At 37.1% G+C, this 23,165-nt stretch overlaps 1 protein-coding gene across 9 annotated transcripts in view; it reads left to right on the top strand.

The window, feature by feature from the left end:
• sh3pxd2aa (SH3 and PX domains 2Aa) overlaps positions 1-23,165 on the top strand; it is a 110,009-nt gene that overhangs the window by 8,572 nt on the left and 78,272 nt on the right. For all 9 annotated transcript variants that reach the window (XM_053229917.1, XM_053229913.1, XM_053229914.1 and 6 more), the window contains exon 2: positions 8,940-9,020. In XM_053229917.1, the coding sequence (XP_053085892.1) occupies positions 8,940-9,020 (81 nt within the window). The remainder of the gene's footprint in view (positions 1-8,939; positions 9,021-23,165) is intronic.

Raw genomic sequence — 23,165 nt, 5'->3', positions numbered from 1 at the left:
TGAAAGTCTGAAAATCTGTCTGAAAAACTAGTCAGAAAATCTGAGCTGAACATCAGTCTATCATTATGTTTTATAATACTATAACATTGAATTTATGTTCTAGGGATAGATATACAGTCGAATATCAGTGTTGAATCCAGTGATTTATACAGCACCCTCCATATTTGCCCATATTTCCTGCTGATGTGTTCCAGAAAAGCTTTGCATGAATGAGACTTCTGTCTCCTGCAACTGCTGGTAATTGGAAGTTCTTTCTAGGAGTTTTGAGAGCGTGTACAATTTCAAATACGCTTCTTTCCCAAATGTTTTCTATTGTGATCTGTAGAATCTCTAATATCTGCCATTGTTGTAATTTCTGTCAGAACATGTGACATTTGTTTTGACACATATTTTTCTTCCTTTGTGGAAATTTTCACAAGCTCATTTGGTTGTTACTGTGTAAAAACATTGATATTTATTATTGTTGGAAACATTTGAAGGGAATTTTATTCTTGAACCCAACAAGCTTCTGAGAATTCAGAAAGAGTTCTTTTGATTTTGGTTCGTTTGTTTCCTGGACAGATTAAATCTACACTTTAAACAATATAGTTAAATATCTGCCTTGATCACTCAATCACACAAAGAGTTCACAGGACAAGTGAAGCATAAGAAGAGCTACGATGGCTACAACCACCAGTAGTCCTAATGTTAACAGAACTTTTCACAGCTGTGTAGCATGTGTGGGTTTGGAGGTATTTGCAGTTTTGTGTATTTACCATTGCAAACTGCAAACAGTAACGACTGAGATCTCCCTTAATGATCGGTGTATCAAAGTCCTTTCGTGATACTGTGTTGGTTTTCTACAGAATTTTCCTGTATGGTGAATCAGAGGACACTGAGTAAAGAGAATGATAGCTTTTAAAATTTTAAAATTTGCCAGAATTTCCATACAATAATCAAGACACAGGAGTAAGAATTAAATATGAGAAATTATGGAGGTAAAACATTTTTCATTCATACACAGTTGTTGTAATTGGTAGAACCCCCAGAGGATAATCTCGGTCTCAAATGATGGAAAGGAAGGATTCTTGAGTCATATCAAACTCAAGTGTTACAAAATTGCCTTAAAAAAAAGGATTTCACTGAGTTGCTCTCACTTGCCTTTTTCAAGAGATTAAGAACTTTACTATGTTATCATACTTTTCATTCTTTTTGATTTATGGCCAGACTTGCCGGTTCTCAGATTAAGGCTTTGTTATCATAGTTGGACCATAGTTGGACTTTGGATCTCTTTGGCTATATCATGATTGTGTGCTTGTCTCTCATGTCTTTGCATGCCTCATTAAAGAGAGATTTGTTGGGAGTCACAGATTCGTTGGCCCTGTTTTTATATGGTTATATAACCAAGAGTCATTCTCGGCTTCAAATAAACAGCCTGGATATTATTACATAGAGTTTTTCAAATTAGCAAGCATCAACACTGGTTTTTTAAATTTTTTTAAATTTTTTTTACGTATTTTGGACTCAAGTTCAATACTAAGCCCTAGGAATGAATAGCTTGATTTTGTATTGAGATCTACTGTTTAATTTAAGAGTTATTACTAGTAAAAATACAATATGAATAAAAAATCAAGTGAGAAGATATTTATTTAGGGATGAGTTTCCCAAACGCATCGCAAAGTTAAGATCATCTTAACTGAGAGAGAGTGTTCAATGTGATGCTTTTGGGAAACTTGGCCTAGATCGTTTCAAGGACATCAAGAAGCAGCAAGTGTCATAAGTTAGTTCTTCTTTTGCTGGAAGAGTTTAGTGTGTGTGTAGTATTACATGAGTGTGTGTGATCTGTGACTCAGACCATGATATGACAGCTAATTATTTATGGCCTGGTGTCTGAAAAAAGACGATGCTAATTGTTAAGTGTAGTCAAATCCATAGGACAGGGTTGTCTAGATGACCCTTTCAACGTTTAAATGCATGTATGTGTGTGGCATGTATGTTGGGTTCTGGTTATTTAAGTGACATGTAATTGACAGCAATGATTGCTCATGACAACACATATTTTTTTTTTACTTCTTGAAAATTTACCAAATATATTTTACGTTGACTTGGGGGCAGGAACTTACAGTCTACTACAGACCATTTCAGAGACAGCCAGAGCACCAACAGCTAACCAACTACAACTTTGAAAATCTGCGATTTATGAGTGATGTAGAAACACTGACAACCCTGGCGCCTGATTACACTTTTTCCAGCCTAGAAATTAGCTTCATCTCTAGCTGAAGTCAAACTGTTCAACTCTTTCTTTAAATTGCAATACATATAAGCAAGGTTTAGCAAATGCAGTAGGTAGGGGTGGATTAAGTGCAAAGGCTTGTCAATGGAGGTTTTTCAACACAAAATTTTATGACTGTTCCTTTAAAGGTATAGCATTTCCTCATTCACTTCCTTTATACTTCTTACTACAGGTGAAGAAGAGTTTGGGTGCTGTACTTTTGAAAACCTGCCACTTGTTCCTACTGCAGCTTTAAATGATCTGGGCGAGAAACTGTAAAGTGAATCGTACGCGTCCACCCAGCATCAGATTTTAGCTTGTCTCTGAGCACCATTCTATTTCTGCTGTGCTCTGAGCGCCAGTTGGGTTGTGTCTGATATTTTCAGCATTGAAGCTATTGCTGTTTTTCCCCTCTAGGCTGCTATGAGGATGGACCTGTCAGCAAATGAGCGGAGAGAAAGGTCCGCCGAGTCGAACTTTTATACACATGCATACCCGCCCACAGATCAAGGTTGCTTTCCACTATGCAATTAAGTGTTATAGTCGGGGAGGGAAGGGCTGCATGAGCTAGCCTGCATGCCAGTCAGGTCGAGGAGCTTTATTTAAAGTGTGTGGTCACATACCCACACACCCACAAGTTTGTCATTTCTTGTTTTTTTTTATGTGCATGCAGTATTCTGTGCTGCAATTTGTAAAAGTAGAGTGATGCTATGCTTTCTCAAAAACTGTTTCTCTCTGTCTCTCTCTCAATCACACCCACATACACACTCATTGAGGTTTGGGGAGGTGGGGGAACATCTCCTGTTGTTGGCTAGAGGCCTGCTGCAGTGTGTGATAAGCTGGTATCTATTTAGATAGCTGTACACACACGCACACACACATACACACACACACACATGGCAGAGTGGCATGAATGGTATGTAAGATTACCAACAGCATAGTGAAGGCCTTTTCCTAGTGTCAGATTTAGAGTGGACACAACATGCGCTACAACCCATCAAAAGAGTAGCTATCTACAGCAACACATCTAAATCCCTCACTCTCTATCTCTCTCTCTCTCTCTCTCTCTCTCAGCGCTGCTATGTCCTAGTTTCACTGATCTAAGTGATATCAGCTGTACTGGGATATACCAGTGTTATAGATGTGACATATGAACTCATGTTGACCTGCAAATTGCCTCACTGCCCGTACAAGCTTAATATCAGAATGACATAGTGCGACACACATATCTGGACTTTACAGGGACAAGACAGACCAATATTCAAAAGTAATATATTCATTTTTATTTTAAATATGTTTAGCAATTTATCAGTGTTATGGATGTGAGTATTTCAGGGAGACAACACATTTTCAACAAACACTGAGTTTTAAAGCCTTTAACAGACATGCATAACAATGAAGGAAACTTGAAAACTATTTGTTTTGTGCATCACTGAGGAAAATAGTGTTGAAATTGCAAGACTTTATGGTTCAAGGCTGTATGAAGCGACTGAAATAAAAATAAGAATATATAAAGAATGATCAAAGGCAAATATACACCTAACTGGTACTATAAAAACAGTTTTGTATTTCGGTGCTAAGATTGACAGTTATATGGAATTGCCCTACTAACGTTGACCGGTGTTTGAATGGTACGGAATGGTGGGTATTTATGAATATGACTGTAAAATCTTCTCAGAAATCCTGTCAGATTCTTCCATGTTAGTTACTCAGTCAACACTAGCAGTGAAGATTAGAATCATTTAGGACCATGACTTAAAATTCTCTCAGAAATGCTGGCAGATTAGTTCATGTTGCTAGCCAGCCAACATTAGAAGTGAAAATTCGAATCATTTAGAGATATAACTTGAAGATACTCTTACTACTTAAAAATTCTGTCATATTAGCTAGCCAGCTAGTGTTAAGAGTGGCACCTTGGACATAACATGAATAGTCTTTCAAAAATCCTGTCAGGTTAGTTCATGTTAACTAGCCAGCTAGCATTAGCAGTAGAAATTAGACACTTAGATTACATACAGCATTACACATACATATGCATATACATACAGCAGATACATGTAGTAGATGCCCTTTTCCAGAGTGACTTACAAAACTGTTTTATAGTCTCTTATCCTCATGCAAGTTCACTAGGTCAGGGACTATGAATATACCTATAAGAATTTTCTCTGGAATCCTGTCAGGTTATTTCAGATTAGCTAGCCAGCCAGTGTTAACAGTGGACATCATGAATATTTATGACTACAACTTGAAAATTCTCTCAGAAATCCTGTCAGGTTAGTTCAGATTAGCTAGCAAGCTAGCATTAGTAGTAAAGATTATGTACATTACTTAAAAATCCTCTAAAAAAATCCTATCAGGTTAGTGCAAGAGTACTAACTAGCCTACAAAATCTATGAAAACACACACTTCCTTTTTCCTACTTGAATACATCCATAAATGGACTCATCCCAGATAGCACACATAGTGACATAACCTACTTTTTTGGAGGGACTATTTAGCTGGGGAACACATGACTGGCTACAGTGAGAATCTTTCTAAAGCTATAAAAAGCAGAATATGCATTAGCAATGATCAACAATGATGTTGTTGAAGCATAATTGTGTACGTATTTGTGTGTGTGCTACCTGGGAAAGAGACTGTAATAAACACAGCCTTAAGTCTATATAATTATTCCATAATTTAGTCCATAGATCTTCTCCAGTGATTGCATTAGTAGGCAAACAGAGCCCTTGTGACATTCAAAGATGCATAAACGTGTTAGTTATTCATCTGTGGTGTGTATGTCACTGAAGAAAACACACTGATCATTGCTTCTCTATGTGTGTTGACCACAGAGAATAATAGTAGCTGTGGAGGCTTTTAGCAGCTTGCCAATGCTGGAAAAACTGCTGGTGCCCTTCCAGAAAAAACAGTACTTACACACTCGCCTGTCAAATCACCATTTCTCTCTCTCTCTCTCTCTCTCTCTCTCTCACACACACACACAAAGATACACACTCTACTTGTCTTTGTTTCTGCTCCATCTGTGTCTCTTGCATCATGTTTGCTAATTTAACAGCAATGTCAGGTACATGGCAGCTCCTGAATGTAGACACTGACAGTCCTTTACTGATGCACCTGCTTCCCATGTGCGGCGTAGTTTTGGCCTCCTGATGCAGTCATTTTGGACACTCATTTAGCGTATTTCCAAGGTTGATCAGCTGTTTTTTTTTAACCACAAAATACAACATTGTATGAAATATAAATACGCACTTTAACTCTCCTGCACAATTAATTGCTGGTGCTTGATTAAGCACCTGAATGGTTTTTAGCAGTCTTTGCCTGTGACTACTCATGAAACTTCACTTCCCTCTTGGCTAACTTCCAGTAAATTCCCAACTTTCTCGTGACACAATTTTTGCACCAACTTCACATCTCTTTCCTACTCTTCAACCATTCATATGCTGATTTCTCCAACACTAAGTAAAAGCCGCCCATAACTTATAAGATTTCAGGGCCTTTGTGATACGGCTACGGGATATATCATCCTGCTTCTTAGTATGAGTTGATTGAATTATTATTATTATTTTATTATTATTATTGAATTATTAATATATTATTATTGTGTGTATATATATATATATATATATATATATATATATATATATATGTGTGTGTGTGTGTGTGTGTGTGTGTGTGTGCATATACTATATATAATACAAGTTATATATATAATTAACTTGCACTGAAATAGCACAATTACACAAGTATGGTCTAGCTGCACCTTATAAATAGAAATCTAAGATAATGTGCTTTAAAACATATGGAAAAATCCATCTGAGACTTCTGAAGATTCTCAGTTTGTAGTTTGTCAGTAATGGGTCTAAATGCTGTTTTCTCTGCTGCTCTAGTCATGTGATAAATATGACTTGAATTTCCACTCAGAAATTCTGTAAGATTAGCCCATATGGGCTAATACATGCCCTAGTGATAGCAGTGAAAATTATAACTATATATATGACAAAGTAACTATAAAAGTTAAAAAACTACTAAAGCAACTATCAAAAATCCTGAGACAATCAAAAGTTTGCTCATATTCTTTGCCAGCTAGCATTTGCAATGAAAATCAGAACCATTTATGTATGATAACATTACAATTCTCTCAGAATTCTTGTCAAGTTATCTCATGTTGGCTAGCCAGCTAGTGTTAACAGTGGAAATTATGCACATTTATGAATATAACCTAAAAATCCTCAAAGAAATTCTGTCAGGTTAGCTAACGTTAGTAGTAAAATTATGAACATTTATGAATAAAACCTAAACTCCTCTCAGGAATTCTGTCAGATTAGCTCGTATTAGCTGGCTGGTTAATGTTAGAAGTAAAATTTTGAACATCTATGAATAAAAGCTAAAATCCTTTCAGAAATCCTGTCAGATTAGCTCATGTTAGCTAGCTGACTAACATAGCAGTACAAATGTAGAATATTATAAATATAACAGAAATCCTCACAGAAATCCTGTCAGGTTAGCTTACCAGCTAATGTTAGCTGATATTAGCTTGCTGGTTAATGTTAGAAATAACAATTATGAAAATTTATGAATATAACCTAAGAATCCTCTCAGGAATCCTGTTGGATTAGCTCATGTTAGCTAGCCAACTAGCAGTTGTCATCATTTATGAATGAAACAAAAAATCCTCCCAGAAAACCTGTCAGAAATCCCAACAGTTATATTTCCATTAAGGTCTGTTGTGATTATGAGGATTTGAAACAAAGTGGACAAAATGTGTTACAGCATCAGCATGTGTTTTAACCACTTCTTGTGTACAGCTCTTAAGTAAACAAGGCCATACCACCAAAATGCACCGTTTCAAGCAATATTTCATAGTTTGTATCACATTTAAATATCACAGAAGGCTAAACTCTAAACATACCACTTTTAGTTCAAAGTAATGAATATTAATGTCATTGCTAAACAGTCCTAAATAAGGCAAAGCTTCTGAATTGCTCTCAATATTATAAGATCAAAAGAAACCGCCCCTGCTCTTTGTGTAGAAGCTCAATTACATGCCGAGTGAAGTGGGCTGAACATGCAGCAGTTAATTAAACCCTCCAGAGGGGAATTTTGAAAAGCGTGAACGCCTCTACTGTTTTCTTCTGCAGTCTCAGCCCTCTTTTACACCCGGCAGTATATGATGTCATGGTGCCTTGTTGATGTCTAAAGCTCCATGGCCTTAAGGCTTATTTAGTTTCTGAGAACAATGCCCTGTTGGAAACGGTCCTGGTTTGGGAAAGGCCCCCATCTTACCACCACAGATTACTTCCTCTCATGAAAGCAGCAACAGCATTATACATGAATTTTATTAGTGAGTCTTAGAAATAGGAAGCATTGATGCTGCATTATTTGCATTTGTAATTACATGCCACTTTAGATAGTTCATGATTCTCTAGTTAGCCAGTGAAAGTCTAAGGAGAAATGCAGATACAAGCTGATTTAAAAAAAAATTGCTTTTATTAGAAATGTTATAGACATTATAGACAGTACATATGACATAGAATAAATAAACAATATTTAAATTCACACCAAATCTGTTTACATCTTGCAAAGTATTTGTACAGTAATGCGTTACACTACACCGACATGTGTAACCAGAATAAATCCAGATATGCTGCTTATTTACTGTTTTACTTTTTTGTGTCTTGCTTTTAAGTACAATGGCCCCCAATGTTCCCGTAGATGCTTTATGTATGGGCACCGGTAATGATTATGGAGTTGAAAGTGGTGTGAATTTGACGGATTACGCTACTACATATGTTCCATATGTGTTGTTTCTGGTGTGAATTCTTGGTCATATGGTACATGGTGCATCATGTTGCATGTTTTAACATACAGTTTTTTTAATGTGTTTAAGGCAATGCTGACCACCACAGATTACTTCCTCTTAATAAGGGGAGGACATTGATTCATTCACATTGTGGGGAGACTGATAGCATGATAGTCAGATATTTCAATAACATTTCATAAACAATAATGTTTATGTAGCATTTCATAGTGTTAGTGCTTTGTCAATCAAAGGTAAATTTTCAGTTTGACACTATTATGGTTACTTGGTAACAATCTGCTTTATTGTCTTACTAACTTCAAGAGAGAGAAAAGAGTCAGGTGTGGAAACGACTATTTATAGCTGTTATAAAGTAAGTGGTAACAAGAAATAACTTGTTTTGTGGGAAAATCACACCTTAAATATAACTATAAATGATGAAAAATAAACAATAAAACACTTTGGGACTTGCTGATATAATAAAATGATTAACTTTGGAGGTGGTAATCACATCGCATGTATTATTCCTTACATATTGCCCACCTTTGATGGAAGGTTTGATCAGAACCCCATATATGTATATAGAGTGCTACAAGTATGTGTTAATCTCTGTGTGAACTCATGTCTTTAGGGGAAATAAATACATGGAGATGGTTGTAGAAAAACAAAGTGTCTCTTCCTGTTTATGAAACATGGGAAACACTCACAGTTCCTCCAGTTCTCTGCTCCTTAACTAGATAGTGCAGTGATTTAATGATGTTTCAGTAACACGTGGAAGCTGCTTAAAAATTATATATTATACGTGCGTGCAAGATAACAGGAAGAGTGTAATGGATGTGTCAGTAAATTAAAGTTCACATGCTGTGTGTGTGTGTGTTTCCTCTGCAGGTGTATCTCATCAATGTCACTTACTCTGATACCACGTCCCACATTATCTACCGGAGATACAGCAAATTCTTCGACCTTCAGGTAGGAATTTACACACACACACACACACACACACATATCAATACCTCTTTCTTCCACTCATTTAATAGTATATTTCGTTACATATGCACACATTTACTGCCCAAAGACATTACTGTGTTTATCCACTATTCCAGATAAATTATGTGTATTAATACACACAAGATACACAATTACAAAAAATGCAAATATCCAGCTATAGTTTACCACACTTGCTTTCTGTCAGTTGCTGATAAAGACTTAGAAGTCAGAGATGATAAATTGTGTAACAGTGTGTGTTTAATATGCACTAGAGCGCTCCCTTGCTTGCTTACTGCCACACTGATTGGCAAGTATTTGATAAATGGCTAGGAAAGGAGGTGAATTTAATTTTGTTTAATGTAGCATGCATTACTGACAGGAGCAAATTGACTTTTATAAGCAGTTTTAATACATGCTCTTATGCTTTAAAAAAATTCTCTTATGTTTGAGAATTTTAAGACAGTCCTTGTAGACTGGAGTTAGCTTTGGAAACCAGCTGAAGGGGAGTAGACGTGTTCAGCCCAGTCCCCCAGGTTTTAGGTTTGTGTGTGTGTGTGTGTGTGTGTGTGTGTGGATTAGGGTGTGTGGATTTGGATGTGCATGTGAAGAGGCCCATATATAAAATGTGTTTTAAAAAAATTGCGTACAGTCCCTTAAAAAAACTGCTTTAGTTCTCTTGTGTTTATACTCCATTATCAAGAACTATTAATTTAATCCATTATCATACATAAATACTGTTTTGTCAAACAATATTTTTTCACAAAAGGTAATGTGAAAAATGTAATGTTATGCATGGATTATAAAACATTTTAATCTAGATACAGTATGTAGATGTATAGAAATTTAAAAAAAAAATTAAAAACTTGACTTTTAGAAACTTCAGAAATCCTTGTGGGTAACCAGGTTTCTGTGGATGCTTTAATAAATCGTGATATTTGTGAGACCCATTAAAAAATCTGCAAATAATACAATCATATGAAAATGAAAATGTAACAATACAGAAATATTTCTTTATTTTTCAATGAGTTTACCAATTTCTTATTACATTTAACCTTCTTATTTAACTTATTCCAAGGCACATCCCAATTGCCAACAGTTATACCAACAGTATAACTGCAGTATGCTATTTTTGTACATATTGGGCAAGTTATTTGTTTTTATCTATGTATGTGTGTGTGTGTGTGTGTGTGTGTGTGTGTGTGTGTGTTTATGTTCCACTATCAGAGCATCCATGTTGAGGTAACCTATTTTAGACCCATATGGGACTATGAAAAGAGCCCACTGTATTGTAGAGGAAGCCAAGGTTCCAACCAGGAAGGTGGATCCAGTGTCAAAGCCTCCATTGATAAGCTACAGAGGAGTTGCTGAGCAAGCCTCACACCTCCCATGCCAAACTTTAACTCCACAGTTAAACTCTTACTCCACATCTACACCAGAGCTTGCATAATAAACACACTAATAGGGGATGGAGAAGGAAGAATACAGAGTTTTGTCATATGGCTTGTGGTCTGCCTTGAGAAAATGGAAAATGGATTCAGATCTGCCGCTTCAGTCCTGATGAGATCTTGTTATTGGAGCTCAGTGCACTTTATTACTCTGAATACTAGCTTTTAGTCATAACTAGCTGCTGCCATTTGAGTTGTGTGGAGTAATTCTTGCTAGATATTACTAGGGAAATTTTACCTCACAGCTGATTCAGCACTATTGGACCACTCCCTAATATGTTCTGCTCCATTTAAAACAAAAAGCACCCCTGCTGGTCAAGAATAAGGCCTAGGGGTTTTGATTATATTATTTTTGAATCACTGAGCACAGGTCATCAGTGTGTTAGGCAGAACGGTGTGCCAGCTGGACAGTACAATGCGCACTTTCCTGCAGACTTGTATCCTTTGCGTGCTGCACGATTGTTGAATAGATGCCATGTTTGGAGGCATCTCTGTAATATTTTGGGTCTATATCATGGTGTGCTTGCCAGGCTGCAGTGTTGTTGCTTTTCCCCTGAAGGTTTCTTTCATGGTTCAGGCTCGTTTGGCCAGCTACTTGCTCATATTGGATTAGAGCCTTTCCACTGTAAAACATTTATGTGCCTGAATTACCCTGCTTTTAGCAACATGCACAGAGCTGGACAGAAAGAGAGTAAAGCCAAGATGGCATCTGTGGACTCGATAAATTTGGAATAGGCATCTGTATCCATGTTACATTGTCATAAATTGCATTTGTGATGTTTTATCTTCGTTATTGATTAATGATTATTCACTATTCAGCAGGCTGATGTAATATTCTTCTCTGTTGTTGACCTTATGACACTTAACCCTGTCCCCATCTGAAATAATTTGATGTTGTTTATGTTCATGTATCATTGGGGAATGTTTCAGCTATCAGATGTGGTGATACATCCTCTCATCAAGTAAAATATATTATTTCAGTATGACTTTATTATCTTTCGATATGTTTAACTGCGCATAGTCTAAACTACATCTTTGCACTGGACTTTATTTTGCTCAGTTTTGTTAATGTTTTTACATGCCTTCTTGTTACTGATGCTTAAAAGTTCGTCTGTCATTCCTGCACGCTATGTTTACAGCTTCAAGGTACGTCTTACCACCGTGAAGCACATTACCGTTAAGCATTGCTACATACTTAATGAAAGCATTTGTTTTGCGAAAGTAAATGAGTCTGTTTTTGTTTTTTTCTGGTTGTTGAACCTACTTGTCTTTGAAGCAACGATGAATAACAAAACTAATCGCCAAGATAGGATCTCATGTTTTTGTTTTAATCAGCTTGAGGCTCTGGGTTACTGATCAGCAGGTCGGGGGTTCAACCACCACCAAGCTGCCACTGTTGGGCCCTTGAGCAAGGCCCTTAACCCTCTCTGCTCCAGGGGTGCCGTATCATGGCTGATTCCCTAACAAGCTGAGAAATGTGAAGAAAAGAATTTCACTGTGCTGTTACATATGTGAAAAGGCTTTATAAAAGCTTTTTCTTCTTTTTCAAAACTGGAGCTTCTGGTACTTGTGAATCTAGCTTCCTGGACTCGAGTTCAAACTTATAAAGCTTGACAAATGGTGAAATACTCTCAAGATCATATCAAGCTTTGACTTATGTTGCAAAAACTGAATTTAAAGTCCACAAATTAACCAGGTACTCACTGAGTTGTGAAATTTAAATTTAAAACTCTTTATGACTTTTGACGCTTTGTGGGAAGCTTGAATGTATCTCCCTGAGCTCTGAATATCTCTTGTGTCCCTATTTGAGCAGGTGTTGGTAGAGATAATGAAGTTGACTGCGACAAAATGAGATGAAAGACCATATGCTGAATGTTTCTTTCCTTTACTCCTCAGCTGAATATCTGTGTCAGAGTTTCTCCCTTAGAGCGAGTACCACCTGTGGTGTGTACCCAAATGGAACAGAAGTTCTTTTCATCTAGGGCTAACTTTGCCGCCAACGGCAAAGTTGACTATTATACTTTGACCCAAAACTGTGACTCAGAATGTGCAGGCGTAATCATAAATTTATTCTAATGCTTAAACCGACTACTTACAATATATAAAGAGAACTGTTTATATATTGAGGGTTCTACCCGAGAAACCATTTTGTAAGCTCAGCAAGTCTTCTGTCCAGCGACAAAAGCATCATGTGTTTCTCCTTGCTTTGCTTACTCTGACCATTTATTTTTTTGTTGTATTTGGGTTTGTCATATTGCTGATTCTAGGAGTCTAGTTAGGACATATTTTGCTGCTTGGCCATCCACACATTTCGGGACACATTCTGCTCATAAGTAATCCAAAGTTGGTTTTTAGAGCTCAACATTTTTGTGGCTTCTGGCTGACCTTCACTGAGTGTTTTTCTGTTGCGTTTCAACAGCATTTTGCTGATACAAGATGTCTGGTTGCTGGGTTTGTACTTGACATATTTGTGGTTGGTTGACTGAGCTTCTGGTGGATTTTATTAATGTTTTTGGATCAGTGATATGACATGTCAAGTTTGCTGAGTTGACTAGCAGACAAAAGCAAGGTGACAGGGAATGTCTGTGGATTGTTTTTTACCACAAGCTCTGGTTTGTTCATATTCCAAATGTCCTTCATGTAATAACAGCTTTTAGATATTAGTCTTTAATGCAAATACAGGCCAATTTGACATTTTTACTTCACATTAATAAATGTTCATAATATTTACTATTAACACTAATTGACTAGCTAACGCAAGTTAACCTGACAAGATTTCTGAGAAGATTTTTACATCACATTCATAACTATTCATAATATTTACTATGAACACTAGCTGACTATCTAAAATGTGGTAATCTGACAGAATTTCTCAGAGGATTTTTACGTCACATTAATAAATGTTCATAATATTTACTACTAACACTAACTGACTAGCTAACGCAAGTTAACCTGGCAAGATTTCTGAGAAGATTTTTACTTCACATTCATAAATATTCATAATATTTACTATGAACACTAGCTAAAATGTGGTAATCTGACTCAGGAGATTTTTGCATCACATTAATAAATCTTCATGGTACATAATCTAGCGTACAGGATTCCTGAGAGATTTTTAATGTCCCATTTACAAATGTACATAATATTTACTACTAACACTAGCTGACTATCTAACAGGACAGGATTTCTGAGAATATTTTTACATCACATTCATAAATGGTCTTAATATTTACTAGCTGACCAGGTGACATGAGTTAAACTGTCAAGATTTCTGAGTTTGTTCATGTCACATTCACATGATAATATTTACTGATATAACACTAGCTGACTAGTGGTGTTGTTGACATAAGCAAACCTAATACACATTAAATTCCCATTCGCGCTCTGTCAGTGACGGATAATGACTGGTTTCTTTTGGGCCATCAGATCTCATAAATTTGGATACATATGTTTTGTGTTAGGTCTGTGGAATGTCTGATTATGACTGTGTTGTGCTGTGTGGGTAAAGAGTGATATTTTTACATACTTGTGGTAGAGTGGCATGTTGTCTAGAGGGGGTTGACTCATTTTATGATTCTTATACATCCTTTTAGTTGTTGGTCCTTCCTCTTTCTTTTAAAGAATCTTTTCATCTTTACAGGATATACATTCCATAGTGTCCCACATACTTATATACATGTATGTATTTTTATGATTCACAATCTCTATATTTCCGTCCACATTGTAAAAATGCCACATCATTGAAAGTCAATAGCACATGACTACCACTTCAGACAGTAGAGCTGTTTCTCCAGCCACCTGCTGATCCTCTAAGGATTCAGAACATTCCTCCTTTCTGTAACCAGATAACTGTGGACCAAGTGTTATCCGAAATGGGAATAGGGGAATGCATGGGTTGCTTGGAGCCACCCACTTCCTTGTGCCCAAACCGGGCGTCCAAACCACTAAGCACTGCTGGCATGCCCAGTCGGCACAGGATTTTAGTGTCTCAGCACTTTTCCAGGGTCAACAACCATCCAGTTTGGTATCCTGTGCCCAGTTCAGTGGGAGAAGAATGGCTAGTTATTGTCTGAACTTGGGCGTGGAGGATAAAGACACGTTTCATGAGCTGTAGTCAGGCGAACACCTACGCTTTAGAGACACACTCCACCACTGTGCTTGCAAAAACAATGGAGGCTTTTAACCCTCCACCACTTACCAACTATTTGAAGTTCATTTTAAAATACCCATGACATGGTCATCTTGTTAGAAATAGAAACAATTTATAAAAAAAAAAAACAATGGAAACATGTCACCTGGTCTTTTTCCAGTCTTCAGCTGTCCTGTTTGGGTGAGTCTGTGTTAGAAATAGAAACAATTTATTAAAAATAAAAAACAATGAAAAAAATGTCCCAGGGTCTTTTTCTCATCTTGACCTGTCCAGTTTGAGTCAGTTTGTGCCCAATGTAGCCTCAGATTCTTGTTCTTGGCTGACAAGAGTGGAACCTGATGTGATCTTCTGCTGTTTTTGCCTGTCCACCTCAAGGTTTGACGTGTTGTGCATTCTGAGATGCTTTTCTGCTCAACACGGGCATAAAGATGGTTATTTGAGTTACTGTAACTTTCCTGTCAGCTCAATCCAGTCTGACAATTCTCCTCTGACCTCTCTCATCTACTTCATACATGCAATTGCTTAAAAATCCAACCACACCATTCTTGCTCATTAGCGTTTGTATGCAGTTGTAATGGATTTGCTATTCACAGCTGATCTGAGACTAATTTAGTTTGGTTTTTTGATTAAATTGGAGGAAAAGATTTGGGGTTTGTAAGGCGGTTGTATGTCAGGGGAAAGGTTTTGTCACTGGATTTTCACAAATTTAAAAAGAGACAAAGAGACTAAGTTTAGTGGGGTGGTGTAATGTGTAAGGTTTCCATGCCATGTTTTTTTTTTTTTTTCCCGTCTGAGAGTGGTTTGAAGTCAACATGATTAATTGAGGTTTCAGTAGAGGAGAAAGAGAGAAAGAGAGTGTGTACCTTTGTATCCCTGTGATCCTCAAGACTGGTGTATCTGTAGGCTGGTGCCATGTTTTGAAATTTCAGGATGGAAATAGCGAGTGAGGGGATGTGCGGTGAGACAAGAAACTTTTGATGTGTGTGTGTGGGCAGTTGTGGCTGTGATCAGTGTGTGACTGAGTGCATGTCAGGCCGTTTGTTTGCCAGACCATGAGCTCTTGACCACCCCCTCAGTTTAACACACACATGCGCTTTGATCTGGTTACACATTGCCAAAGAATGATGTTACTTAAAAGCTAGCAGGCTACAAGTCCAGCCTCTATGTTTGCCATGGGAAGAGACTCTGGTGCTGAAACATTTCCTTCTGACTAGCCTGCCCTTTTTTCTGGACTGTCGTCAGTAAACTTTCGTCTGTTTGTCTTTCTCGTTCACCATTCTTTCTCTCTTAAAAGTCTCAGCATCATTGTAATACCATAGAAAAGATTGTCTAAGGCATCATTGCACATCAAGGCTGTTTTTCACCCCTTATTGCACCTTATTATCATTGGAATTTGTCAAGGTCTTCATTTCTAGACTGTAAAGTAACATGGCATTGGGGTGCCCAAAAAGGAAAAAAAAAAAAATTTTTTTGGCGCCAAATACACTGCAGACATAACAAAGGTGACATTGGGTGCATTTTACAGAATTAGCAGCATAATCTATTGTTGCTCAAGGCTTTTGATGGAAGGACAGCAAACAAGATTAAGATAGAATAGCTAGTTTTATGAGAAAGCTGTGTTATGCAATATTTGACCTGTTAATCAGTCCAGCAATGATCATAATAATAATAAAAGAAAAATATGATATTGATAAAATGTTTCACCTCAAGCTGTACTCTATTGTAATCATACACTTTCAGGTCAATATGTGCTGCCACTGTAAACTCCCTATTGCTCCAGCAAGGCAAAATCCAATTGCATGTGAAAACAAGCATATGAACAACATAATTCATATGAGCATGAGGTTATATGAGAAGTACTGACTACTACTGTACTCAGTAGTATGGTTTCTGCAAGCATTTTCTTATTCGAAAGACTATCAAATATTAAACAATGCACAGTCGTATGCGAATTTGAAATAAATTCATATTTTCTTCCTTTTGAATTTGACTAAACACCAACACGTTTTGCGAAATTTTTTAAACCAATGAAATGGTTTACTTCAGGACAGAATTACTTCAGGACAGTAGTTATTTGGTTGAAGTGTGACAAATAGAAGAATAGTCATATACAGTCTATCTTACAGTAAAAAGTGAAAGAGAAATGTTTATTAAAAATTTAGCAGTTGGGACAAATGACTACCTCAGCCTGAAGTCTTTGAAAGCTTGTGGGAACCTCCTATCATGCACTTCTTTGCAATAATGAGGCTAGATTAAGTAATGATTTTTTTCATGATGCTAAATGATATTAATATTACCATTAGGGTGCTGTGTTTATGTGAAAAGAGCTCCCACAGGCTTTTATCAAAGTCCTACATCAACTAATTTTCCTAAACGTGATTTGATTGCACTTAAATGAAGAGTTTGGCCAAAAATTAAATGCATGCAATTTACTACTTACTCCAAGCCATTAGTTTATGACATTAATGTCTGAAGTCTGGTTCTTTTGTTTAGTACTGGAGCTCAAGGCTAAAGTTAACAAGATAACAAGTAAGGGAAACTTATAGCTACCAGTTTAACATCATGCGAACTGCATCCCTAAATTATCACTCATTCACTTGAAAGGTAAAGTCAACTCAGAGTTATAAACGGTCATGGCAGCCATTTTGAATCACTGGAATCACTTTCTTACACAGCACTTAGTGGTATTAGCAGGGTACAGTACATTATAGGGGATTTGGATGATTATAGTTCGGATTCATGATTTGTATATTTATCTCTTAATATGGATTTGTTTTGCTGATTTATGAAAACACGAAAGATGTGTTTTCATGTTGATCAGCGTGTGATAGTTTTGCTAAACTCCCTTAATTGTGGCTCCAGTACAAAACTAAGGGAGGGAACTTTGGACACCAGATACGGCTTGGCTGACTTTTGGGGTAAACCTCATTTTCTTGATTTTGGCCAAACTATTTCTTGGAAAATGGAAATGGAATGGATTGGTGCAAAATAAATACAGATTTAAAGAGGATTAAAAAGTAAGAGTTGTAGGCAACACACACATACACACACACAAAGCAAGACTGATGCCCTTGTCTATGTGATTACAGTGTACAGGTTGACGTAGTGCTTACTGGTTTGGAAACAAAGGTATCTGCATGCTGTAGATAACATCAATATATTGATATGTTATATTGTCATTAAAGGTATAGACAAGAACTTTTTAGGCAACAGGTGAGTTTTTATGTAAGAGTTTATTTCTGAACCACAGGGGAGTAGTAATTTGTACCATTAAAAAGATGACAGCAGTCAAAATTTAGCCTTTGTGTCTAAACAGAAGGTTTAATGTTATAGTGGCATAGGTATTACTTTAAGTTAGTGGGAGCACTGTCTCTCTCTCTCTCTCTCTCTCGCTCTCTTTCTCTCTCTCAGTTTAAACTAAGGCTAAAGTTTCCGTTGTACACACTCGGAGCAGGGCGCAGGGCAGTGACTCCATGCCTTTATACGGCTGCAGCTGTATCCTCTTGGCATGGAGTTTACTCTGGTTGGCAGTTTTCCCCAAAGCCTGTCATATCCATTTATAAATAACATTACTAATCCTCTATTGATTAAAAAAATACAATTATGACCCTTTTTGAAACCTCTTTTACAGCAGAGACATGCCAAAACTCACATGCAGCCCAGATTACGTGGAAATACATGAAGTACATTAATGAGTTGTTTTATAATGGTTTTCTGTTTTTTTTTTTTTTTTTTTGTCTAGCAGCATACACACTCTTAGTGATGTAACAATGAAGCAAATGGCCTCACATCAACAGCAAAAGTAGGAGTAGATACCCCTAGGCATTAAAAAGACAAAACAGGTACATCTATGATACAAACAAAATATAAATGTTGACATGATTTGAGAAACCTTTGTAAATTTTGAGTAGTGGCTTAGCATTTTAGCATCTGAGGACGCTGGTATGAGTTATCACTCAAAAATACACCAAAAGATTTTTTCCACAGTAAAAACGGCAGACCCGATTGATATGAATCTGGAATGATTGACAGTTGTGCAGGCGTTTGGAATTCGCTAATATTAACTCACGCCCATTAGAAGCCCCGCCCCTTTCCTCCCATCTCACATTAGTAATCTTTGGGCTGGTGCTCTCACGTCTACTCAGTTTTCCTGCTTGAAAGTTGCACTGACTCGGTGCTTTTATGTTCTTTCAAGGTAAACAGAATATTTTGAGTTCATTAATGTGATGCTAACCATACTTATTAGAGATGCATCAAAAATTATGGCCCCCAAATATTTTTGGAAAAAGAAAGAGATGCGCAGGCAGCACATTGGAGCTGTACAATTGAGCTTTTACTTACCTGATGGACTAGTTAATGAATTTATGATTTGTATTAGTACAGAAATGCAAAATACACAGATACAAACAAAGTATGGCATAAATGATGTGCATTTACATACATACACTATATGGTCAAAAATATGTGGACGCCTGACCATCACACTCATATGTGGGTCTTCCCTAAACTGTTGCCACAAAGTTGGAAGCGTACAATTGTACAGAATGTCTTTGTATGCTGTAGCATCAAAACTCCCGTCACAGAAACTAAGAGGCGTAAACCTGTTCCAGCGTGACAATGTCCCAATGGCAAAGCTGGAATGGAAGAACTTGAGTGACCTGAAAACGGCCCTGACCTCAACCCCACTGAACCCTAACATTAAAATTTTATACCCATAGTTTTATGTAAGCTTTACCAAATCTTTTAGCAGCATAGCTAGTGGGTTAGTTTTTTACTTCACACTATTGTGTGAAGCTGCTATAAACTATATGCAGACTTAGATATTGTATGGCTGTCTGTATGACATTCACTGTAGTCCTTGGCTTGGACTAGCTACACCTGCACCAGTATTGAAAGACACACACAAACACACACACACACTGGGCAAGTCCCTTTGGTGCACAAAGACATTACTGTACATAAAGTCTCTCTCTCTGTATCTCTCTCTCTCTCTCTCTCTCTCTCTCAATGTGTGCCAACATATATTTAATAAAACACAAAACACAAACTAGGGATTTTTAGAGAACAGAAGAAAACATTTATATCCTTTTGGTACTGCATGCACTGTTACACTGAACATTTTCTGTCCTCACATCTTCATTCATTTAGGATCCACTTCTGTATCCACTTTGTTCCTGTTGACCAGTCACTGTGGCTACAGTACTACAATATACAATCTACTGTATATATTTACACACATAGTGTAGTAGCCACAGTGACTATTCTCTGAGTCACAGGGGTATAAATGTTTAAATGATTCCAGGTCAGCGAAATATAGGATGTAGCTGCAGGGGATGTGGTTATGCTCTGTGCCTTCAGGACTACTCTTATGGAAAGTGAGAGATTGTAGAGAGCTAAATCGAGTAGTGCCTTACACAGGCAATGCTCTCTGAGGCAGCGAGTTGGCTGCCCTTCATATCCTCCTTAAACTGATACACACACACACACACAAACACACAAACACACACACAGAAAATTATCTGGGTCCACATGGACCTCTGTCTTCTTTTCTGTCTCTCCAGTTCTCCCTCTATTTTTTCTCTCAGTGTAAAATGAGCCCTTAGGTACAGTTTCATATGGAAATAGATGCCGTCTTTTGTAGCTTTTTGTAAATGGGAAGCAGCTGCTGGTGTCTGTGCACTGAACTTATAAAGTGTGTTTATATGCATATGTAATTGACTTATTCTGTTTTACATGCTTCCTGCACAAGCATGCTGTGCATTATGCACCACATGTTATTAGGACCAACTTTTCATTTCCGCCATTAAAAGCTTGCATGACCTACAGCAGTATATCACAACGAGTGTAGCTATGTGCTGGAATGTTGTTGGGCAGACATCTTGGACAAACAGAATCTCTTTTTTCCCAACAAAATTTGGTATCTTTCCAACTCCAAGTTTCTGCCTCTTAAAGTTTGCTAGAAAGTTGGAGGTTATGTGTATGATAATACACAGGAGTGGACAAATCATTAATTAGCTGGAATGCCAGGCAAGTAAAGCTCCAATGTGTTGCCAAGTCCTATTATGCTAGCCTTGGAACTCAATTAACTAGGCTAAAAAGTGGCAACTAATGTAATATAAAGTGTAATGAGGACTTGAATCCTTGAGAGGGTGCGACTGTATGTAGCCATATAGTCTTTATCAGCTCCTAGCAAGTACACTCACCAGAGGCACCACCATATATATATATATATATATATATATATATATATATATATATATATATATATCTTCTTCTAACTAGTTAAACATCAGTGAAATAATGGACAAATTACTGTGAAAATTGGTTGTTTGATTTACATACTCCCTGCTAAGCTTTGTATTAGTGATTAGCAGTGCAAGCTCTCTGCCTTTATACAAAGTTATGTCTCTATACACATTTAATGAAAGGTTGTATATGACAGGATAAGATGAAACCACAATTCTGCGTTTTTCCATTTTTTTAAGTCAAGCAGTACACAGGAACTAGTTGCTGGTAGGAACTAAAGTTATGAGAGGGAAAATGAAAAAAATGTCATGCCACGCTAATTGGCTAATTATTTGGATTTGTTGCTTTTACGCATCATATCTAATTTGCATCTGAAAAAAGAAAACCTCTACTCAGATGTCGCCTGTCACACTGTCATTTTGTCGCAACAGTAACATTTTACAACTGTATTCTGCACAGTTTTGTCCCTATACCTTCATATTCCTAATTCTGGAAATATTGTCTAGCATGTGTCCATGCTGCCTAATATGGCTAGTAAAAAAAATGTTCCTACTAACAGCCAGACAATGTGTGTAGTGCAGCAGGTGGTGGGAGTCAGAAAAGGCTAGCATGTATAAAAATGAAAAGGTTTTGTGTCAGTAAGTCAGTAAGGAGTTTTTTCTTTAACAAAAGCAGCAAAAAACAAAATGCTAGTGAGTGCTTTAGGCTAGCGATTTGTACGCTATGGATTTTTTACAGTATGTTAGACAGAAAGGATTTTGGATGAGAAAGACTCATCCAAAGACTTCCTTTGCTTGTTAGCTACAGTAGCATTGTAGTTTTAGTGCAAACTAAAGATGCAAACATATTCTGGCTCATCAGCTACATTTGGGTTAAACAGACAATTGTGTACATTTGATGTTGCACCAAATTATTCCTTTAAGTTATGTATTTCCCACAATTACACGTCCTCTCTCCTTGACAAGACATAAGGCTAAAGCTCACCTTCTGCTTTCTCTCCTCGGTTTTCTGCTGCTAGCTTAAACCTCTGAAGAATATTCTAGTGCTCGGGTCAGTTGAGACGTGATCCTTATAATAGATTGTTAATAGCATATTGAGCCTAGAATAGAACTGTTCTTGATCAGCAGCGCTACAGCTGCAGAAGATGGTTAATATCTATATTATACAACACATGACAATGTAATAAAAGGTCTCAGAGGTGGAGATGGAGACTTTCATATGTGTGAAGATCTAATGTGCATTACAGATAATACTTGGAAAGTTTGTCCAGAGAAAGAAGAAAGGTCAGGTTAACTGAGGAAAGTGAGCGAGCTATATTTCCTTCCACCTCCTGTACATTTTCTATTGACACTGGTGAAAATCCTGCACCGGTTCTGCAGAAGGAAGCTTTGATTTTTTTTTTTTCATATTTGGTCATTTACTTTCCCTGAGGTAGAGCGCAGATTAAAGATTTATCGAGCAGCCGTACATTCTCTGTGGCCGCATAGCTCGTCTTTGATAAGTTGTGGGAGCGAGACTTTATGCAAATGAGAAGTGAATATTGCCGGGCCAGTTAGATTGTTTTATGTGATGTTGGTCTCATCATGCTCACGGTCACGGTCAAGGCGCACTCTAAAATGAGTGCAGTATAAGATGGAAGAGATAGAAAGCAGCGAAGAGGCAGCTATTCCCTGAAAAACATAATTATAGCAGCAACTGAATGCCCTGTATACACTACAGAAAGACATCTAAAATAACAGGAAATCACTACACTGGTTTAAACCTTTTATTTATTCAATACATAAATGTGTATTAAGCAGGAGATAAATACGTTGTGCAAAAATGTGTGCAAACATTCAGTGGGATGTAAGTGCATAAGAATTCGATTAACACAAAGATATTCAAGAGATTTCCAAAATCAGCCAGCAGTTTCACTGGGGCACAAATCTAATCTACATTTTGCTCAGTTTTTCAACGACGAGTATGATGATTCCATTTTTAACGTGATCGATCCTTAATGTGATAAATAAAAATAACACACGGTGGGCTGTTAACACACACGGCACGACGGGGTGGTGAGATGTGGCTAGTAGCAACACATCCTGGAGTTTTATATCTATCTATCTATCTATCTATATATATATATATATATATATATATATACTGACCGTCCACTTTTATAGGAACTTTTATATACTATATATACATTATATATATATATATATATATGGAGCTTTTACAAAAACCAATTCGCCCTCTCTTGGTTTGATACTTTGTTTTAAAACCTGTCCATTGACCCAACAGAGC

The sequence above is a fragment of the Pangasianodon hypophthalmus genome, chromosome 26 (assembly GCF_027358585.1).
Source record: "Pangasianodon hypophthalmus isolate fPanHyp1 chromosome 26, fPanHyp1.pri, whole genome shotgun sequence".
NCBI classification, from domain to species: domain Eukaryota; kingdom Metazoa; phylum Chordata; class Actinopteri; order Siluriformes; family Pangasiidae; genus Pangasianodon; species Pangasianodon hypophthalmus.
The sequence above is the reverse complement of the archived record's forward strand: the minus strand, read 5'-3'. Positions and strand labels throughout refer to the sequence as shown.